A 16,357-nucleotide genomic window follows, 5' to 3' on the forward strand; every position below is an offset into this window, starting at 1 on the left:
AAACCTTAGCACTTGGGAGGGGGAGGCAGGTGGATCAGGAGTCCAAGGTGAGTCCTCTGTTACGACGTAGTGAGTTTAAGGCCAGAATAAGATGTTTGAGACTCTGTCTCCAAACAAACAAACAAACAAAAATTAGTTATCAATTAATCATTTGGCAATATCTTCTCAGTGACTGAATTCTAGTGTCCATTATTCAGATGACTATAGATATTTATTTGCAAGATACTTTTCTCTTTTGAGACAAGGTCTCTATATGTAGCCCTAACTGTCTTGGTCCTCTCTATGTAAACCATGGTAGCCTCAAATCCAGAGAGATCTGTCTGCCTCTGCCTCCCAAATGCTGATATTAAAGGTGTGCATCACTACACTCAAGCAAGATAGCTATTTACAGACCACAGAAATAGAATTCAAAGAAGCATCCAGTTCTGAAGTTGGCTTTTTTGTTGTTCGTTTGTTTTTTTCTGAGACAGGGTTTCTCTTGTGTAGCCCTGGCCATCCTGGAACTCATCTGTAGACCAGGCTGACCTTGAACTCACAGAGATCCTCCTGCCTCTGCGCTGGGATTAAAGGTGTGCTCCACCACCGCCTGGCCTGAAAGGGTTTTTAAGCTCTTGTCTTTTCTTGTTCTCTTTGGATCAACAGGATTTGTTAGAAAGAAAGGGAGTGGAACAGATCTAAAGTACTGAGATTTCTCTTGGGAACCTCTGCCTAGATCCGAAGTACCCAAAAAGCCATCTCTGTAGTACACTGAAGTTTATTTTTTCTGTAAGTATAGTATTCAACTGTATACTGGACAACTTACAGCTACACATACAAACAAATGATTTGAGTTTTGTTTTTAAGAACTCAGTCTACTGTTCCTCAGGCTGTCATGTGACTTACAAGAAGTTAAACTACCTGGTACTCCTACCTGCCAGGATACACCCAGGATGTGTAAAATTCTGGGCATGGTTGACTTTTAGTGATATCCTCAGTGATAGAGTACCAATCAAAACACAGATGTCCTTGTTAAAGTGAACTACCCCTTTATTGCCCTGAATACCAGTTGATTTTAGGAATGGACAGGGATGGAGGGTATGGGCAACCCTCTGCCATGATCTCCTCTCTATCTCTATAGCTAATGCAGGCACAATGCACTTTATCAGTTAATATTTATTAAGCACCTACTGTGTGATACACACTATTCTAAACATTGAGACATTAGATGCCCTAAAATGAACATTTATTGGGAAATGGCAGTCAGTCAGGTAAATGAATAGATAATAATTATAGTTAATGATAAATGATAAAAACATAGTAAAGGGAGAGAAAATGGCTGAGAAGAGGGAGAGTAATAATTTTAGGTAGGATCTCTTTTACAAGATAACATTTGACAAGAACTTTTGAAATACAAAGAGCCAAAAATGTGAAGACCTGAGAGAACAAGGTACTGGGAGAATAGTAGTCCACAGGGAGTAATCCAGTCAGTACAAAACTGAGCTGGCCTGAGAGTACAGACTTGCTTGGCATGCACAGGGCTCTGGATTCCACGCCAAGACCTGCAGCAACATCAGCAGCTCTGAGAGGAATGAGCTGACCTGCTTAGCTAACAGAAAAACATCAAGTGTCACTGGGGTAGAGTAAGAATGTTGGAGAAAGGCAGGAAGTGGTATTAGGCAGAGTCTACAGCATAAAAGCCTGGATTAAATTGAGGCAGGATTGCTGTGGATTCAAGGCCAGCCTGGTCTACATAGTTCCAGGTCAAACTGGGCTATCAAACAAGACTCAGTCAAAAAAAAAAAAAAAAAAAAAAAGCCAACAAATACCCATCATGATTTCACCTTACTGCAGCTATACTGGAGATTTAAGAAAATAAAAAAAGAGGTTACTTTACAAGTAAGTATCAAGACAATTCAGTAGGTCTTGAAGGATCTTTTCAGCAACTAACAGGGCAATGGGATACTGACATGCAAAAGAATAAGGTTGGGTCCTTTCTAGACACAGAAAAACTAATTCAAAATGCATCATATTCCTAAATGTAAAAACTAAGACATATGTGAGTTCACATTTGTGACTTGTGGTTAGGAGACCACACAAAAGACAAAATTAAAATAAATAAATTGGGTCTCATCAAAATCATACATCCTATTACTCAGGAGGTAGATGCAAGGTAGATCTCTGTGAGCACAGGAGTCTACATGCATATGCACATAAATAAAGAAGTAAGAAAGATCACATGTTACATGTTTTCATTTACATGAAGTGCCCAGGATAGCTAAGTCTTTACAGGCAAAGCAGACTGGGAAAGTTACAAAGACGAGAGGCTGATGGCTAACAGGTATAGAGTTTCGTTTCTTTTCTTCTCTTCTCTCTCTCTCTCTCTCTCTCTCTCTCACAAAGATTTTTATTTATTTATTTATTTATTTATTTATTTATTTATTTATTTATTTATTTATGTTTTTTTTTCCAAAGACAGGGTTTCTCTATGTAGTCCTAGCTGTAGACCAGGCTGGCCTCAAACTCAGAGATCTTCCTGCCTCTGCCTCTCAAGTGCTGGGATTCAAGGTGTGTGCCTCCACCACCCAACTGAGTTTCTTTTCAAGATGATAAAACTCTTCAAAAAATTGATTGAGGTGACAGCTACACATGAAATGTGCCAGAGCTAGGGAATATTCACATTCAATAACTCAAGTCTTCAAAATTAACTCAAAATGGGTCATAGACTTAAGTACAATAAATAAAACTATAGTATATTTGGCAAAGAAAAGCACAGCAAAAGCAGTCAAGATTTAGAGCTAGAAAGAGTTGTTGGACTTAACAGAGAAAAAAATCAACGAACTAGGTTTCACTAAATCACTGAGTGATGGCTCAATGGTTAAGAACACACACTGTTCTTCCAGAGGACCTGAGTTTGATTCCCAGCACCTACATTATGTGACTAACAACCACCTATAACTCAAGCTCCAGGGAGCCCATACCTTCGTATGGCTTCTGCAAGTACCTGCACATATGTGATACATGTATGCACACATATACACAGACACACATAAAAATTAAAATAAAAAAAAACCCCTTGAAGCCAGGTATGGTAGCACACACCTGCAACCTGGCACTCAGGAAGCAGAGGCAAGAAAATTGCAAATTCTATGCCAGCTCTGGTTATATATAGAGACTCTGTTTCAAAAAACTAAAAACACCAATATAATTAGAAAATTGGAGGGGAAAAAGGGAGGGAGAAAAAGAGATTTTATAAGAGGATATACTAACAGCAAATAAGCATGGGAAAATATGTTCAACATCCTTAATGGTTAAAAATGCAGGCATGGGGGCTAGGAGATGACTCAGTACTGCCATCCAAGGATGATGACCTGAGTTTAATCTTCAACCCTCAGAGAAAAAGTCAAGCACAGTGGTATATGCCTGAAATCCTAGCACCAGGAAGGCAGGCAGGTGGAGCTCTGTGACTTCCAGGCTAACCTGATTTATATAGTAAGACCCTATCTCAGAAACAACCAACCAACCAACCAAATAAAATAACTTTACACGTAAGAAAGAAGCTGTTTCTTCCTTTGGTTCTTCCAAGACTGTCTCTGCACTCTATTCTAAAGCTGCCTCTTTCCTTTCACTCAGCTTGACTAATGTATGGTAATAATGGACACTAGAGAGCGGGGGCAGGGTAGGCCTTCCTTTCTATCTCTGCTACTATCCACACTTGGTAGTAACTGTATTACCTTCTGGACTGTCCTCTCATGCTTCAGCAAGTGGTGTTGCTGGGTTTTAAGCACTGTCTCTTCAGAGTTCAGGGGAAATGGTTCCTGGCTGCAGATAGCTCTCAGATGCTTCACCATTCCTTGGTTGTTCCCTTACCTTTGCCCACATCTTTCTAACTAGACTCTTCTTAAAACTTTGTTTGGCTATACTGGAGTGTGTCCTGTACTTCAAGTCAGGACCCTGGTATACTCGGCAAGAGGCAGAATGTAGATTATTAAATATGAGCAGTCACTGGACATACAGAAAGGTGCAGAATCCTTTCACACATTAGAGTGATGAGGATATGGCAGTGGCTTTTAAAATAAATGTCAGGGAAATTAGAAAATCTCTCTTTAATGCTATGCTCTTGACCAAGGAGAGGTCTGGCCTTTCCAGACTTCTGGGGTGATAACCTCTAAGCTCTTGGGATTTCTCTAGTAACAAGACCAATGGTACTACACATGGGAAAGCCTTCATACTACACCTGCAGCTCACATTAGAGCACAGTGACTCATGGAGGCCCCCTTGAACAATGCGGCATTTAGTCTTGCTTTCTGGAAAGGAAGGACTGGAGACTGGGATCAATCACACTGGCAATCAATCATAAGAAATCTGAACTCTGGAGGCTGAGTTCTGGGATTAGCAACACTCTATGATACTGCCATATACCAATTCCAGGAGGGCAGCATGCTTAGAGGACAGGAGCTTCCCAGGTAAATCCTTCCTAGATTCTGTCCTATGCACCTTCCCTTGGTTAATATGAACCTGTATCTGATTTCTCTTGTGTGCACCATTATAGTAATAAGCTGAATTATTTGTATGCAATGGTACACCCAAGAAGGTTGTCTTAGTTAGGGTTTCTATTGCTGTGAAGAGACACGACAGCAACTCTTTTTTTTTTTTTTTTTTTAAAGATTTATTTATTATGTATACAGTGTTCTGCCTGCATGCCAGAAGAGGGCACCAGATCTCATTACAGATGGTTGTGAGCCACCATGTGGTTGCTGGGAATTTAACTCGGGACCTCCGAATGAGCAGCCAGTGCTCTTAACCTCTGAGCCATCTTTCCAGCCCCACAGCAACTCTTTTTTTTTTTTAATTTTTATTTTATGTGTATTGGTGTTTTGCCTGTGTGACAGTGTTGGAGCCCCTGGAACTGGAGTTACAGACAGTTGTAAGCTGCCATGTGGGTGCAGGGAATTGAACCAGGGTCCTCTGGAAGAGCAGTCAGTGCTCTTAACCGCTGAGCCATCTCTCCAGCCCCACAGCAACTCTTATAAAGGAAAACATTTAATTGAGGGCTTGCTTACAGTTTCAGAGGTTCAGTCCATTATCATCATGGCAGGGAAAATGGCGGCATTGGATGCAGTCGTGGTGCTGGAGGAGTAGCTGAGAGTCCTACATCTTGCAGGCAACAGGAAGTTGACTGTGACACTGAGCAAAGCTTAAGCAAGACACCTCAAAGCCTGACTCCACTGTGACACACTTCCTCCAACAAATCCACACCTACTCCAACAAAACTATACCTCCCAATATTGCCATTTCCTTTGGAGGCCATTTTCTTTCAAACCACCATAAGGGTTCTAACAAACTATTAACTCTTAGGATATTTTGGAAAACTCTCTAAACTTGCAATTGATGTGAAAAGTGAGGGATTCTTTACTTGACTCTACAGTTAGCAAGAGTCAGAGTCTTAAGCAGGTTGGGAGCTCTGGAAGACTGTGTCTGTCTTGGTTTTGATAATTCCAGGTCAAAGAGCAAGCATATTCATATTAGAAAATATAAATTTAGATGAACTTTCCTGCATTTGTGTTTGTGTGACTGTTATTTTTAAGTTTACGAGTGTTTTGCCTGCATGTATGTCTGTGTACCAGTGGCATGCCTGGCAACTGCATGTGTCAAAAGAAAGCATTAGATCCCCTGGAACTGAGTTACAGACAATTGTGACCTGTCTGCAAGAGTAGCCAGTGCTCTTAACCACTGAGCCATCTCTCAAGTCCCCTGTATTTATACAACTGAAACACTACTTACCTGAGGGTCCACTAACCACCCATGATACAAAGGAATATCTAGAAGATCGAAGACTATGCACTCTGGTGTGTACTCGAACACTCGCACCCCAGTGAACCTGACATTCACATCCAGGCCTGTCTGTAGTTTGTGCAAGATCGCCATAGCATCACTCATATTCTAAAAATACAAAGGGGAGAAGTAGAATTCAGAAGAGTAAGAAGTACAAAAAAATAAAAGTTGTATGTTTCTTTTTTCTTTCTTCTCTCTCTCTCTCTCTCTCTCTCTCTCTCTTTCCCTCTCCTTCTCCCTCCCCCTCTCTCTCTCTCTCCCCTTCCTTTCTTCTTTTCTTTCTCTTTCTTTTTTCAAGACAGGGTTTCTTTGTGTAATTTTGGAGCCTGTTCTGGAACTCACTCTGTAGCCTAGGCTGGCCTCGAACTCACAGAGATCCACCTGGTTCTGCCTCCCGAGTCCTGGGATTAAAGGTGTGCACCACCACCACCCAGCCTAAGACCTTGTTTCTTAAAAAAAAAAAAAGAAAAAAGAAAAGAAAGAAAACTTCCCCTTTATCCATTATTCCCCTCTTCAGCACTTTTATTTTCATTTTCTGATTTTATTTTATTCTTTTTTTTCTTATAGTCCTGCAGCACTAGGGATCAAACCCAGGGCTTTGTGCATGCTAGACAAGCACCTCTTCAGCCCCTTAACAGACTTTCATTAAGTACATACTGTGTACCAGGCACTAATCTGAGTTCCAGCAATACAATAGTGACTATAACAGGTTTTCTCCTGTCAGGTAATGAGCATGGTGCTACAAGAGAAAGCCAAGTAAATGTACAATATGATACCAAGCATTAACCAGTAAAACTGAGCAGTATGAGGTTGTGCAGAGTGGCAGGAAGTAAGGATCTATTTTCAGACTGGGAAATCTAAAGGAAAAGTCTGAAGTTTAAGGACTGCCACTTCAAAACCCAGGCTCAGCACAGCAACAGTTAAGAAGCAGTAGTGCAAATGTCTACGACATTATTATCAGTGGTACAAGAAGGAACTCCTGTCACATGCTATGGCACAAATGAACCTTCAAGGATGAAATAAGCTCCACAAAGAGCAGACGCTTTATGATTCTGTCTATATTATTGTAAAGCAACCACAAGGACCAGAACAGAAAGTAGAATGGAGGGCTCTTGGGACAGTAGGAGTGAAAAGTATAAAGTTATTGCTTGGTGAGTATAGAATTCAGCCTCATATGATGAAACAGTTCTAGAGCTCTCTCATATCTCCATGTGAATGTAATTAACACCACTAAATTGTACAATTTAAAACAATGGCTGATGAATGTAATCTTATGTGGTTTTTACTACAATTTAAAAACTAGAAATGAGCTCTTAGGCTATGAAAGGATATAGAAGAACCTAGCTGCACATCACTAAATAACAGAAGCAGATCTGAAAAGACCGTGATCCACATGTGGAATCTGGCTCTGGAAACGACTGATCTGGCGGAGACTCTAAAAAGATCAGTTGTCAGCAGTCAGGGCGGGAGGAGTACCTAGCAGCACACAGTGAGACATTCTGGTGTTGTGTTACACGGTGGATACATTCCATCACACACTTGTCAAAAGCCACAGAATGTATAACACCACAGGTGAAACCTAATGCAACCTAGGGACTTTGGGTGACAATCCTGTGTCGATGTAGGATTGTTAGTCCGAGAACTGAAGTTCCCAGAAAAAATCCACCACATGTTATAGATTCTTCAATGTTGACTGATTAGAACATGTAAAGAGCTGGAATGTTGCACATCCGAAGCCCAAATTACCTTTAATCCCCTTAATAGGCCATCATCCTTGTGACTATTAGGTAAAACTTTTAGAAGTTTATCACTCTTCTAACTCCTGTTTCCCTGGATGAGACCTTCCCTGTGTGTGGTCTAACATACTGCCTTGGTGTGGAAAGGTAATAATGGAGAAGCTGTATGTGCAGGCGAAGAGGAACGGGAGGCACATGGAAACAGCTGCTTTTCCTACACTTGATTGTGTGCTGAGTATATTGAACATGGAAAAAAAAAAAAGAGGACAGAAGGGAAAGAAGGGAGAAGAGGAGAAAGAAAGGCCTCTTGTAAACTAAGTTCTGGCCAGGCAGTGGTAGCACACACCTTTAATTCCACACTTGGGAGGCAGAGACAGGTGGGTTTCTGAGTTCAAGGCCAGCCTGGTTCACAGAGCGAGTTCCAGGAGAACCAGGACTGCACTGAGAAACTCTGTCTTGAAAAACAAAAAACCCAAACCACAGTAACAACAGCAATAAAAACTACTACCGAAAGAACTGATAACAAAAATGAGCATATTATAATATTTGAAAAATCCAGTAAGGGTAGATCTAAATAAATGAAAGGCATTGTAGGTGAAGTCTGAGAGAGAGGCAGGAAACAACAGATCACAAATCTAACTGCCCAGATCAAGGAGTGGGTAAAGGTGCTTGCTGCACAAGTCTGACCATCAATTTCATTGATGGAACCCACAACTGAAAGAGAGAACTGATTCCTGCAAAGTCATCCTCTTGACTTTCACAGGCAAACTGTGCCACATGTACATGGATGAATGTATTAATTAATTAATTGAAAATAAATATCACAAATCATTTAATGAAGATTATTTAAAAACCTGTTTTTCTGATTATTTTAACATTCAAGCCGGGCAGTGGTGGCGCATGCCTTTAATCACAGCACTCATGAGGCAGAGCCAGGTGGATCTCCATGAGTTCGAGGCCAGCCTGGTCTACAGAGCGAGATCCAGGACAGGCACCAAAACTACACAGAGAAACCCTGTCTCAAAAAAACAAAAACAAAACCCAAAAAACATTCAGTATGAGAATAAACAGGATATTCCTCGCAGAACAAACAAAACCAATGCATGCTGTAATTCAAGCACTAGAGAGGTGGGGGCAGGAGGGCAGGAAGTTCAAGGCCAGGCTGGGCTCCATAGTAAGACCAAGTCTCAAAACACAGTAAATAATTCCCCTACCATTCAATAACCATCAAGATTAATAAACTGATAATACAGAGAGACATTTATAAGCAAAGATTAAAGAGAAAATAGCTGGACAACTTCTTCCTAATTCCAAATTGATAATTATGGTATAAAATATAAGAGTGAGGGATGGATGGCTGCTGAGACCCTAAGAAGAGGTTACTATTAGATCCTTAAAGGTGCTAGTAAAACTGTTTTAGATGTCCTCTCAAAAGTACTTCTAGCATAAGGAAGTATTTTAAATTTAAATACAAAACATACTTTTACTTATTTCAGACAGTCTTGCTGTGTAGGCCAGGCCTTGAATTTTCAGTCCTCCGCCTCCTGATCACTCAGATTGAAATGGTGTGCTGTCACAGCCAACTTAAACCTAAGTATGTTTTACAAACACACTTGTGATCATTTAAAAACTTGTCAGGCTGAAGGTGCAGCCTGGTAGTAAAGCCCTGACCTACCTGTGTAAGGCTCTCATTTAATACCCTACAACTGCAAAAATAAATGAGTAAAATAAAAAGGAAAACCTGTTGCCATGCACACTGTGTTTTCTTACCCTTGTCTAATTGACAAGGCTAGGAAGTGTGCATTGTCAGCATGGTGCCTTTGGCAGAGGTCTCATGTGAATATCCCAGCTCTGTGTTGGTCTTTGCAGATGTCTGACCATGTCAGCTCATATAAAGTCTCATTAAGAACAGGTGCCTGACCAAAAAACAAAACAAAACAAAACAAACCAACAGATGCCTGACACCTGTGGGCTTAAACCAGGTGCTCAGACCCAGCATGTAGCTTGCTACACACTTTTCTTAAAGTGAATGGTAACATAGAATTACTTCACCAATACTTTCATACTTATTTTAAGAACAGGGTAGTCTGAAAATTGTTCACTGTGGTTGGGGGACGAGTGCGTGGGTGCCACAACATGCATGTGGAGGTCAGAGGACAGCCTGAGGGAACCCGTTGTTTCCTTTCACCAAGTGGGCTCCAGGAATTAAGTTCCCTTTACGCACCGAATCATCTCAGTGGGATCAGGTATGTTTGCCTTAAGTCCTTATATATCCTTTGTCTCAAGGTCAAACAGTCTTTCTTCCACTATTCAGGAGTCCAAGCCACTGGAGAGGAAATGCATCCACAGACTACATGGCAGGTTAAAAGGAACAAACACACTTCTGTCACTTGCAAACACTTGTCAATGGATCCTTAGGACTCGTCTACAGAAATAATATGATACTAGGATGACCAACCACTATTCTGAATTTGAGTTTTGATGTTATCCAAAAATGCCTCATTGAGTTCAGTAAGAAATTATATCAACTTTTATAAATGATATCAGCCAAACCTTACCATGTCATACTTATAAACTATTATTTATTGGTTTGATGTGGACATCAGTCATGAAATGAGAAAGAGCACTCTGAAAGGGGAAGATGAAATCTAAAGGTGAGGGAAAAGAAATAGAAAAAAATGACAGTAATGGAATTCATGTGAAATGAAAGTGGGAAGGGCTATTGGGGAGAAGATGGGGACCAGAGAAGATGAAGGGTAGGAGAGGGGTAACCTAAGAACAAAGCATGCGTGAAAATTCTACAATGAGACACGTTTACTTTATCTGCTAGCTTAAAAAACAAATTAAAACGTCATTTATGCTGGGCGGTGGTGGCGCATGCCTTTAATCCCAGCACTCGGGAGGCAGAGGCAGGTGGATCTCTGTGAGTTCGAGGCCAGCCTGGTCTACAGAGCGAGTTCCAGGACAGGTTCCAAAGCCACACAGAGAAACCCTGTCTCGAAAAAACCAAAAAAAAAAAAAGAAGAAGAAGAAGAAAAAAAACCCACGTCATTTATTGATTTTATATACTAGAAACTGATGTTAAGATTTCAGAGGAGGTTTCTACTGCTAAAAACTGTTTTGAAAATCACTGCTCTAAACTACAAATTCTCCTAGTAATTTTTGGGAGAGTTACTGATTGGTAAACCTAGGTCCTTCTGAGCTATGCTTCAATCTTCTCTAGATAAAATTTCAATCAGCACACAAAGTTGACTTCAGTTACAGATTACCTATAATGCACAGGATGGTGACTTTTCAATTGTGTTAGGACAAGATTATATGAACGTTCAAATTCAAGAACTTTGTAAATTAGTCCCAGCACTTGGAGGCAGAGGAAGGTGGTTTCTCTGTGAATTCGAGGCTAACCTGTTCTACATTGTGAGCTCTAGGCCAGCTAAGTCTACACAGTGAGACCCTGCCTAAATAAATAAATAGAAAGATAAACTCTAAAAACCAGAAATGAATTTTTGTTTCCTGTTGTGAATTTTGCTCTCCTGATGACTGTTTTGTGAGAGAGAGAGTCTCACTGGGTAAGCCCTGGTTGGCATGGAAATCTACGCAGATCAGGCTTCACCATGCCCAGCTGATCCCATATTTTTAAACGTTGCTTTGTACAGTGAGAATGAATCCCCAGTGATGTTCATCTCCTCCCCAGGTGACCCATCCTTTCACATAAAGAAGCTAATTTCTTTTTCCTTCCTTCTATGGACAAATACAAAGAAAACCGTAGAAAACCAAGCTTGCTTGCTTACTCCCAGCTCTGGCAACCTTGAAACCTGCTGTGCCTTCATTACAGAACAGAATCTCTAAAGAATGCACCAGAAACGTGGGCCATGTTGAAAATTACACAGTTGCAGAATGTGTCCCTGACATCTCAGCCAGCATTTACTCAACTTTATCCCAAACATAACTTGAGGACTGGCTGAGTGTTTATCTGGCAGGTACAAGGTACTGAATTCAATTCTCAGCACTGGAAAAAATGATAAATAACTTAAATGAAACAAGAAAAGATAAATCAATGACAAATTCACTTGAGGGTAAATTTTTTCAAGAAAACTGCCAAGTTATCCTGTACAGATTTATAAGATGATATCGATACATTATTAGTACATATATTCATAAAAACAGGAATCCAAAAATTACAGCTTCTGAACCAAATATGGCTCTGAGCTAAGTTTTTTTTTTTTTACATTTTTTAAAGGGTAGTTAAAAAAGAAAGAAAGAATAAGCAATAGATTTGAACTTATGTGATTGGCAAAGTCTAAAACATTTACTCTCCAGTCCTGTATAGAAAAAATTTCAAACCACAGACAATGATCAATGTGTATATTCATAACACAAAATTACATATTTTAATATAAAAATCATGTTTATTACCTGTTCATAATTTACACGTTGAATTTCTGAAATTTCTTTTGGCTTTGCCTCAAGCATGTAATCCCCTGTAAAAAGAAATTATAAGTTGCCTTTTAAAAAATATTCTTTCTGCTTATAAAAGATTTTAACTATAAATTTTTAAATATTGTAGCAACAGGTTACTCATGAAGTTGACCCCTCAGTTCTACCCAGAGAAAGTCAAAGTTAACTATTCACCTTACATAGCTTTCAATGTATACATACAATGCTCATCAATGCTTATGAATTTCCCTTCCCTCTCTTCCTTTCTTCCTTTTTGTGGTTCTGTGGACTGAACCCAGGGCCCTATTCATGCCAAGCAAGCACTCTACCCATTCTCCAGCCCTTTTTAAACTAATATATGTTAGTTTAAAACATGTGTGTGTATGTGTGTGTGTGTGTGTGTGTGTGTGTGTTTCCTGCATGCATATCTGTGTACGACAAGTGTGCCTAGAGCCAGGAGGGTATCGGTGTCTCTGGAACTGTGGTTACAGAGGGTTGTGAGTTGCCATGTGGGTGCTAGGAATCAGACCCTGGTCCTCTGTAAGAGCAGAAAGTGCTCTTCACCACTGAGCCATCTCTCCAGACCCCCTTCTTTTAGTCTTTGAGATAAAGTCTAAGTTGCCCAGGTTGGCTTGATCTTGCTCTGTAGCTCAGGATGGCCTTGACTAGAGATCCTCCTGCCTCAGCTTCTTGAATAACTAGATTTACAGGCCTATGCCACCAGGCCTGACTTGAATCTTCTTTTTTATTTTCCATTTTACAATATATTTGAGCATCTTTCTATGACCTATAGCGATCCCAAAGAATGCACCAACTTCAATAGCTATAAATAAGCTAGCTACTTCTCCAATGATTTCATAAACCACAGATGCTACCAATCTGCCACTGAGGCACCCTAGTCACTGCTATCATTTTTTAATGCATGTATAACTTTTCAATATATGTGGCACCTTTAAAAATGTAGAGCACAATTTTAGTATGTATCTGTCTCTTTCTCTCTGTATGTACACACACACACCCCTCTTAAAATTTTATTTATGTGTATGGGTGTTTTGCCTGCATGCATCTGTGCATCATGTGCCTCAGAGGCCAGAAGAGGGTGTCAGGTCCCCTGGGACTGGAACTACAGACAGTTGTGAGCTGTCTCCAGGTGGGCACAACTGAATTGGGTCCCCTGGAAGCACAGGTATTGCTCTTGGTTTTTTGTTTCTTTTAGACAGACAGGGTCTCACTATGTAGCCTTGAGTGGCCAGGAACTGACAGAGATCTACCACTTTTGTCTCCCAAGAGCTAGGAATAAAAACATGTGATGCCATACATGACTTACATTTTACTGTTACATTAAGATTGTGGAGTTCTTGTGTATTGAACCTAGGGCCTTAAATATGCACTTAAACATGCTCTACCACTGAACTACAGCCCCGTCTATTATTAACCGAATATGCCTTTTTCTTTAAATTATCAGTGTATTTATCATCACTTTATTGAGTTGTAAAAGCTCTTTTACATTTTTACCACATTTCTATGTATTTTGTGTGTGTGTGCACGCATGTGGAAGTCAGAGAACAAGGTGTGGGATTCAGACCCCTCCTCCCACCATGTAGGTCTTGGGGACTGAACATAGGTGGTCAGACTTGATGGCAGGTGCTTCATTCACTAAGCATCTCACTGACCCCAAAAGCTCTTTCAGAATGAGAAGAATCAGCACAATCTCTGTGATATATGTAGTAAAGATTTTTTTCCTATAGTTTCTTTTTTCACTCCATGACAGTTGTTGTTTGTTTGTTCTATATTTCCTGAATGGAAATAGCTATGTAGATTCTGGATTGGATGCTATGTTCAGAAAGATCTCTACCTCTTTAGAGCTTATAGATATTCACTTATGTTTTCTTTAACCTTTGTGCGCTCCCTTTTAAATGTTTAAATCTTTCATTTTAAGTGGAATTTATTTTGATAGAAACAGTAAGATATGGAACTAGCTTCTTATTCAAGTAGCTAACAAGTTAACAAAACTACTTTACTATAACCTCTACTTCCTACTTTAAATAAACTTATAAAGACTACACCAAATATTCTCTTAAGCTTTGCAGCTCTGAAAGCAAAAGAATTCCTATAGATATCAATCTTTAAGACAGTTACACCTGCAATGACTTAATTTACTTATACAGAAGAACTTCAAAAGTACTAAAATAATTGCTTTATGAAATAGCATATGTAATTTTTAAATTATATAGATTGTTTTGTCTGTACTGGGGAATGGATTCTGGGTCTTATGTATTTAACAGTTTCATCTTTGAAAAGCTTCTTTCTATTTAGTCCAGGCTGCCTCAAAATTATGATATTCTGAATGCTGGGATTACATACATGTACCATGAAACCTGGCTAGGTTGAGATTTTGATGTGAAATTTAGCTGAAAGCAAATTTAACTGTGAGCAAATTATATATGTATTTATATATACAAATTATATATGTATATTTATAAATATATATATTTATTTGGATAATGGAGAATATGAGTGGTCTGCTTGAATCCTGTATTTTATTTGTGTTCCATGTTCATTTTGATGAAAGACTGTGTGTGCTTTTTCTAGCTACCATGTTACAAGTTAGTTGGTCTGGGATGTGGAACATCATATGAGACAGTTTTAAATGATATGCTTACAGAGACAAAAGCTTGGGCACTAAAGACAAGACTCTTTTGATATTTATAACTTTTTTATATATCCTTTCATATGGAATGTATTTATTGATTCATTATCTTGTTTGTTTTTTCTGTGTTCTTGAAACAGGGCCATATTTGTAGGCCAGGCTAGCCTTGAAATCATGACTTTCCTGCCTCGGTCTCTCCAGTGCTGGGATTATAAGTGGGTTCCACCACACCTGGCTGATTTACCTCAATGAAGAAAATATGACAGAGTAATGAGATGTCCCTTCTATAAATAGAATAAAAACACTACAGCTTTTACATTGTGCTCGCTACTGCTCACTCTGAGGACAGCCAGCCTCCATGTTGTGAAGCTCCTCATGCAGAGGTTCCTATGGCCAGCAGTCATCAGGTAACCAAGGGCTTTAGTACCACAACTCAAGAGAAACTGAGTTCTGCCAACAACTGTATGTGTCAATAGCCACCAACTCTCCATAGCTGCGTAGTCACCTGAAGTGGCAGTGCTGGTGGGCACCATGTTTTCAGCTTCCTAAGACCCTGAGTGAGGCTGTCACCCAGATTCCTGACCCAACAATACCATGAAATAACAAATGATTATTGTTTGGGATGATTTATTATATAGCATAAGGTAACTAGTGTACTAGGCACACAATGCTGGAACCATGTAGTTTAGGGAGAATTTTAATATAAGAATCTGATTGGTCTTGTGTGTGGATGCAATGGAGATCAAACCCAGACTTTGTTGAGTACTAAGGTATGCTCTACTACCGAACTAAATCTACAACCCTTATAACTAAATCTTTTTAAAAAGAAGAAATTACCGGGCAGTGGTGGCACATGCCTTTAATCCCAGCACTCAGGAGGCAGAGGCAGGCAGATCTCTGTGAGTTCGAGGCCCACCTGGGCTACAGAGTGAGTTCCAGGAAAGGTGCAAAGCTACACAGAGAAACCCTGTCTCAAAAAGCAAGCAAAGAAACAAAAAACAAATAAAAAGAAGAAATTGAGCTTCTAAAAAAGCACCTTTCAGTTTTAGATATGGAAATAAATTATCTCTTAAGAGTACACTTTTATTTAGATTATCACACTATAGTGTATGTACTTACTTTAAAAACATCATTTACATAAAAGGTGCTTCTTTTCCACAGCTCTGGAGACTACAGAGACATGACTGCCAGCTCCAGGACAGCCTGGACTACACAGCAAGACCTTGTTTCGTAAAACAGAAGTATTTCTTTTCTTTTTGTTTTTTTTGTTCCCTTAAATATTTTTGCCTTTTTTAAAGTTTTATTTTATTTTTAAAATTATGTGTGAGACAGCTAGAAAGATAGCTAAGCAGTTAAGAAATATATACTAGTCCTGCAAGCTGAGTTTGGTTCCTGCACTCACATCAGGCAACTCACAACTGCCTGTCACAGGGGATCCAATGCTGTCTGCTGGCCTCCATGGGCACTGTACTCATGAGCACACGTGTATATATGTGAGAGTGCACAAGTGTATACACACACAAAACACACACACACACACACACACACACACACACACACACACACACTCTTAAAATTTAAAAATGTTATGTGAAGATATATGCATGTGAGCATGGGTGCTTGCAGAGGCCAGAAGAGAGTGTCAGGTATGGAGTTACAGGCAGCTGTAAGCCACTTGACATGGATGCTGGGACCTGAACTCAGGTCCTTTGGAAGAGCAGTA

At 39.7% G+C, this 16,357-nt stretch overlaps 1 protein-coding gene across 1 annotated transcript in view; it reads right to left on the reverse strand.

Annotated features, from left to right (window-relative positions):
• The window catches only part of Mindy2 (MINDY lysine 48 deubiquitinase 2), a 63,674-nt gene that overhangs the window by 27,823 nt on the left and 19,494 nt on the right, over nt 1-16,357 (reverse strand). The window contains exons 3-4 of the mRNA XM_052713689.1: nt 11,964-12,028; nt 5,761-5,919 (exon numbers count right to left, since the gene is read on the reverse strand). Coding sequence (XP_052569649.1) covers nt 5,761-5,919; nt 11,964-12,028 — 224 coding nt within the window. The remainder of the gene's footprint in view (nt 1-5,760; nt 5,920-11,963; nt 12,029-16,357) is intronic.

This window comes from Peromyscus californicus, unplaced genomic scaffold (genome assembly GCF_007827085.1).
Source record: "Peromyscus californicus insignis strain IS unplaced genomic scaffold, ASM782708v3 Scaffold_11__1_contigs__length_118956290, whole genome shotgun sequence".
NCBI classification, from domain to species: Eukaryota; Metazoa; Chordata; class Mammalia; order Rodentia; family Cricetidae; genus Peromyscus; species Peromyscus californicus.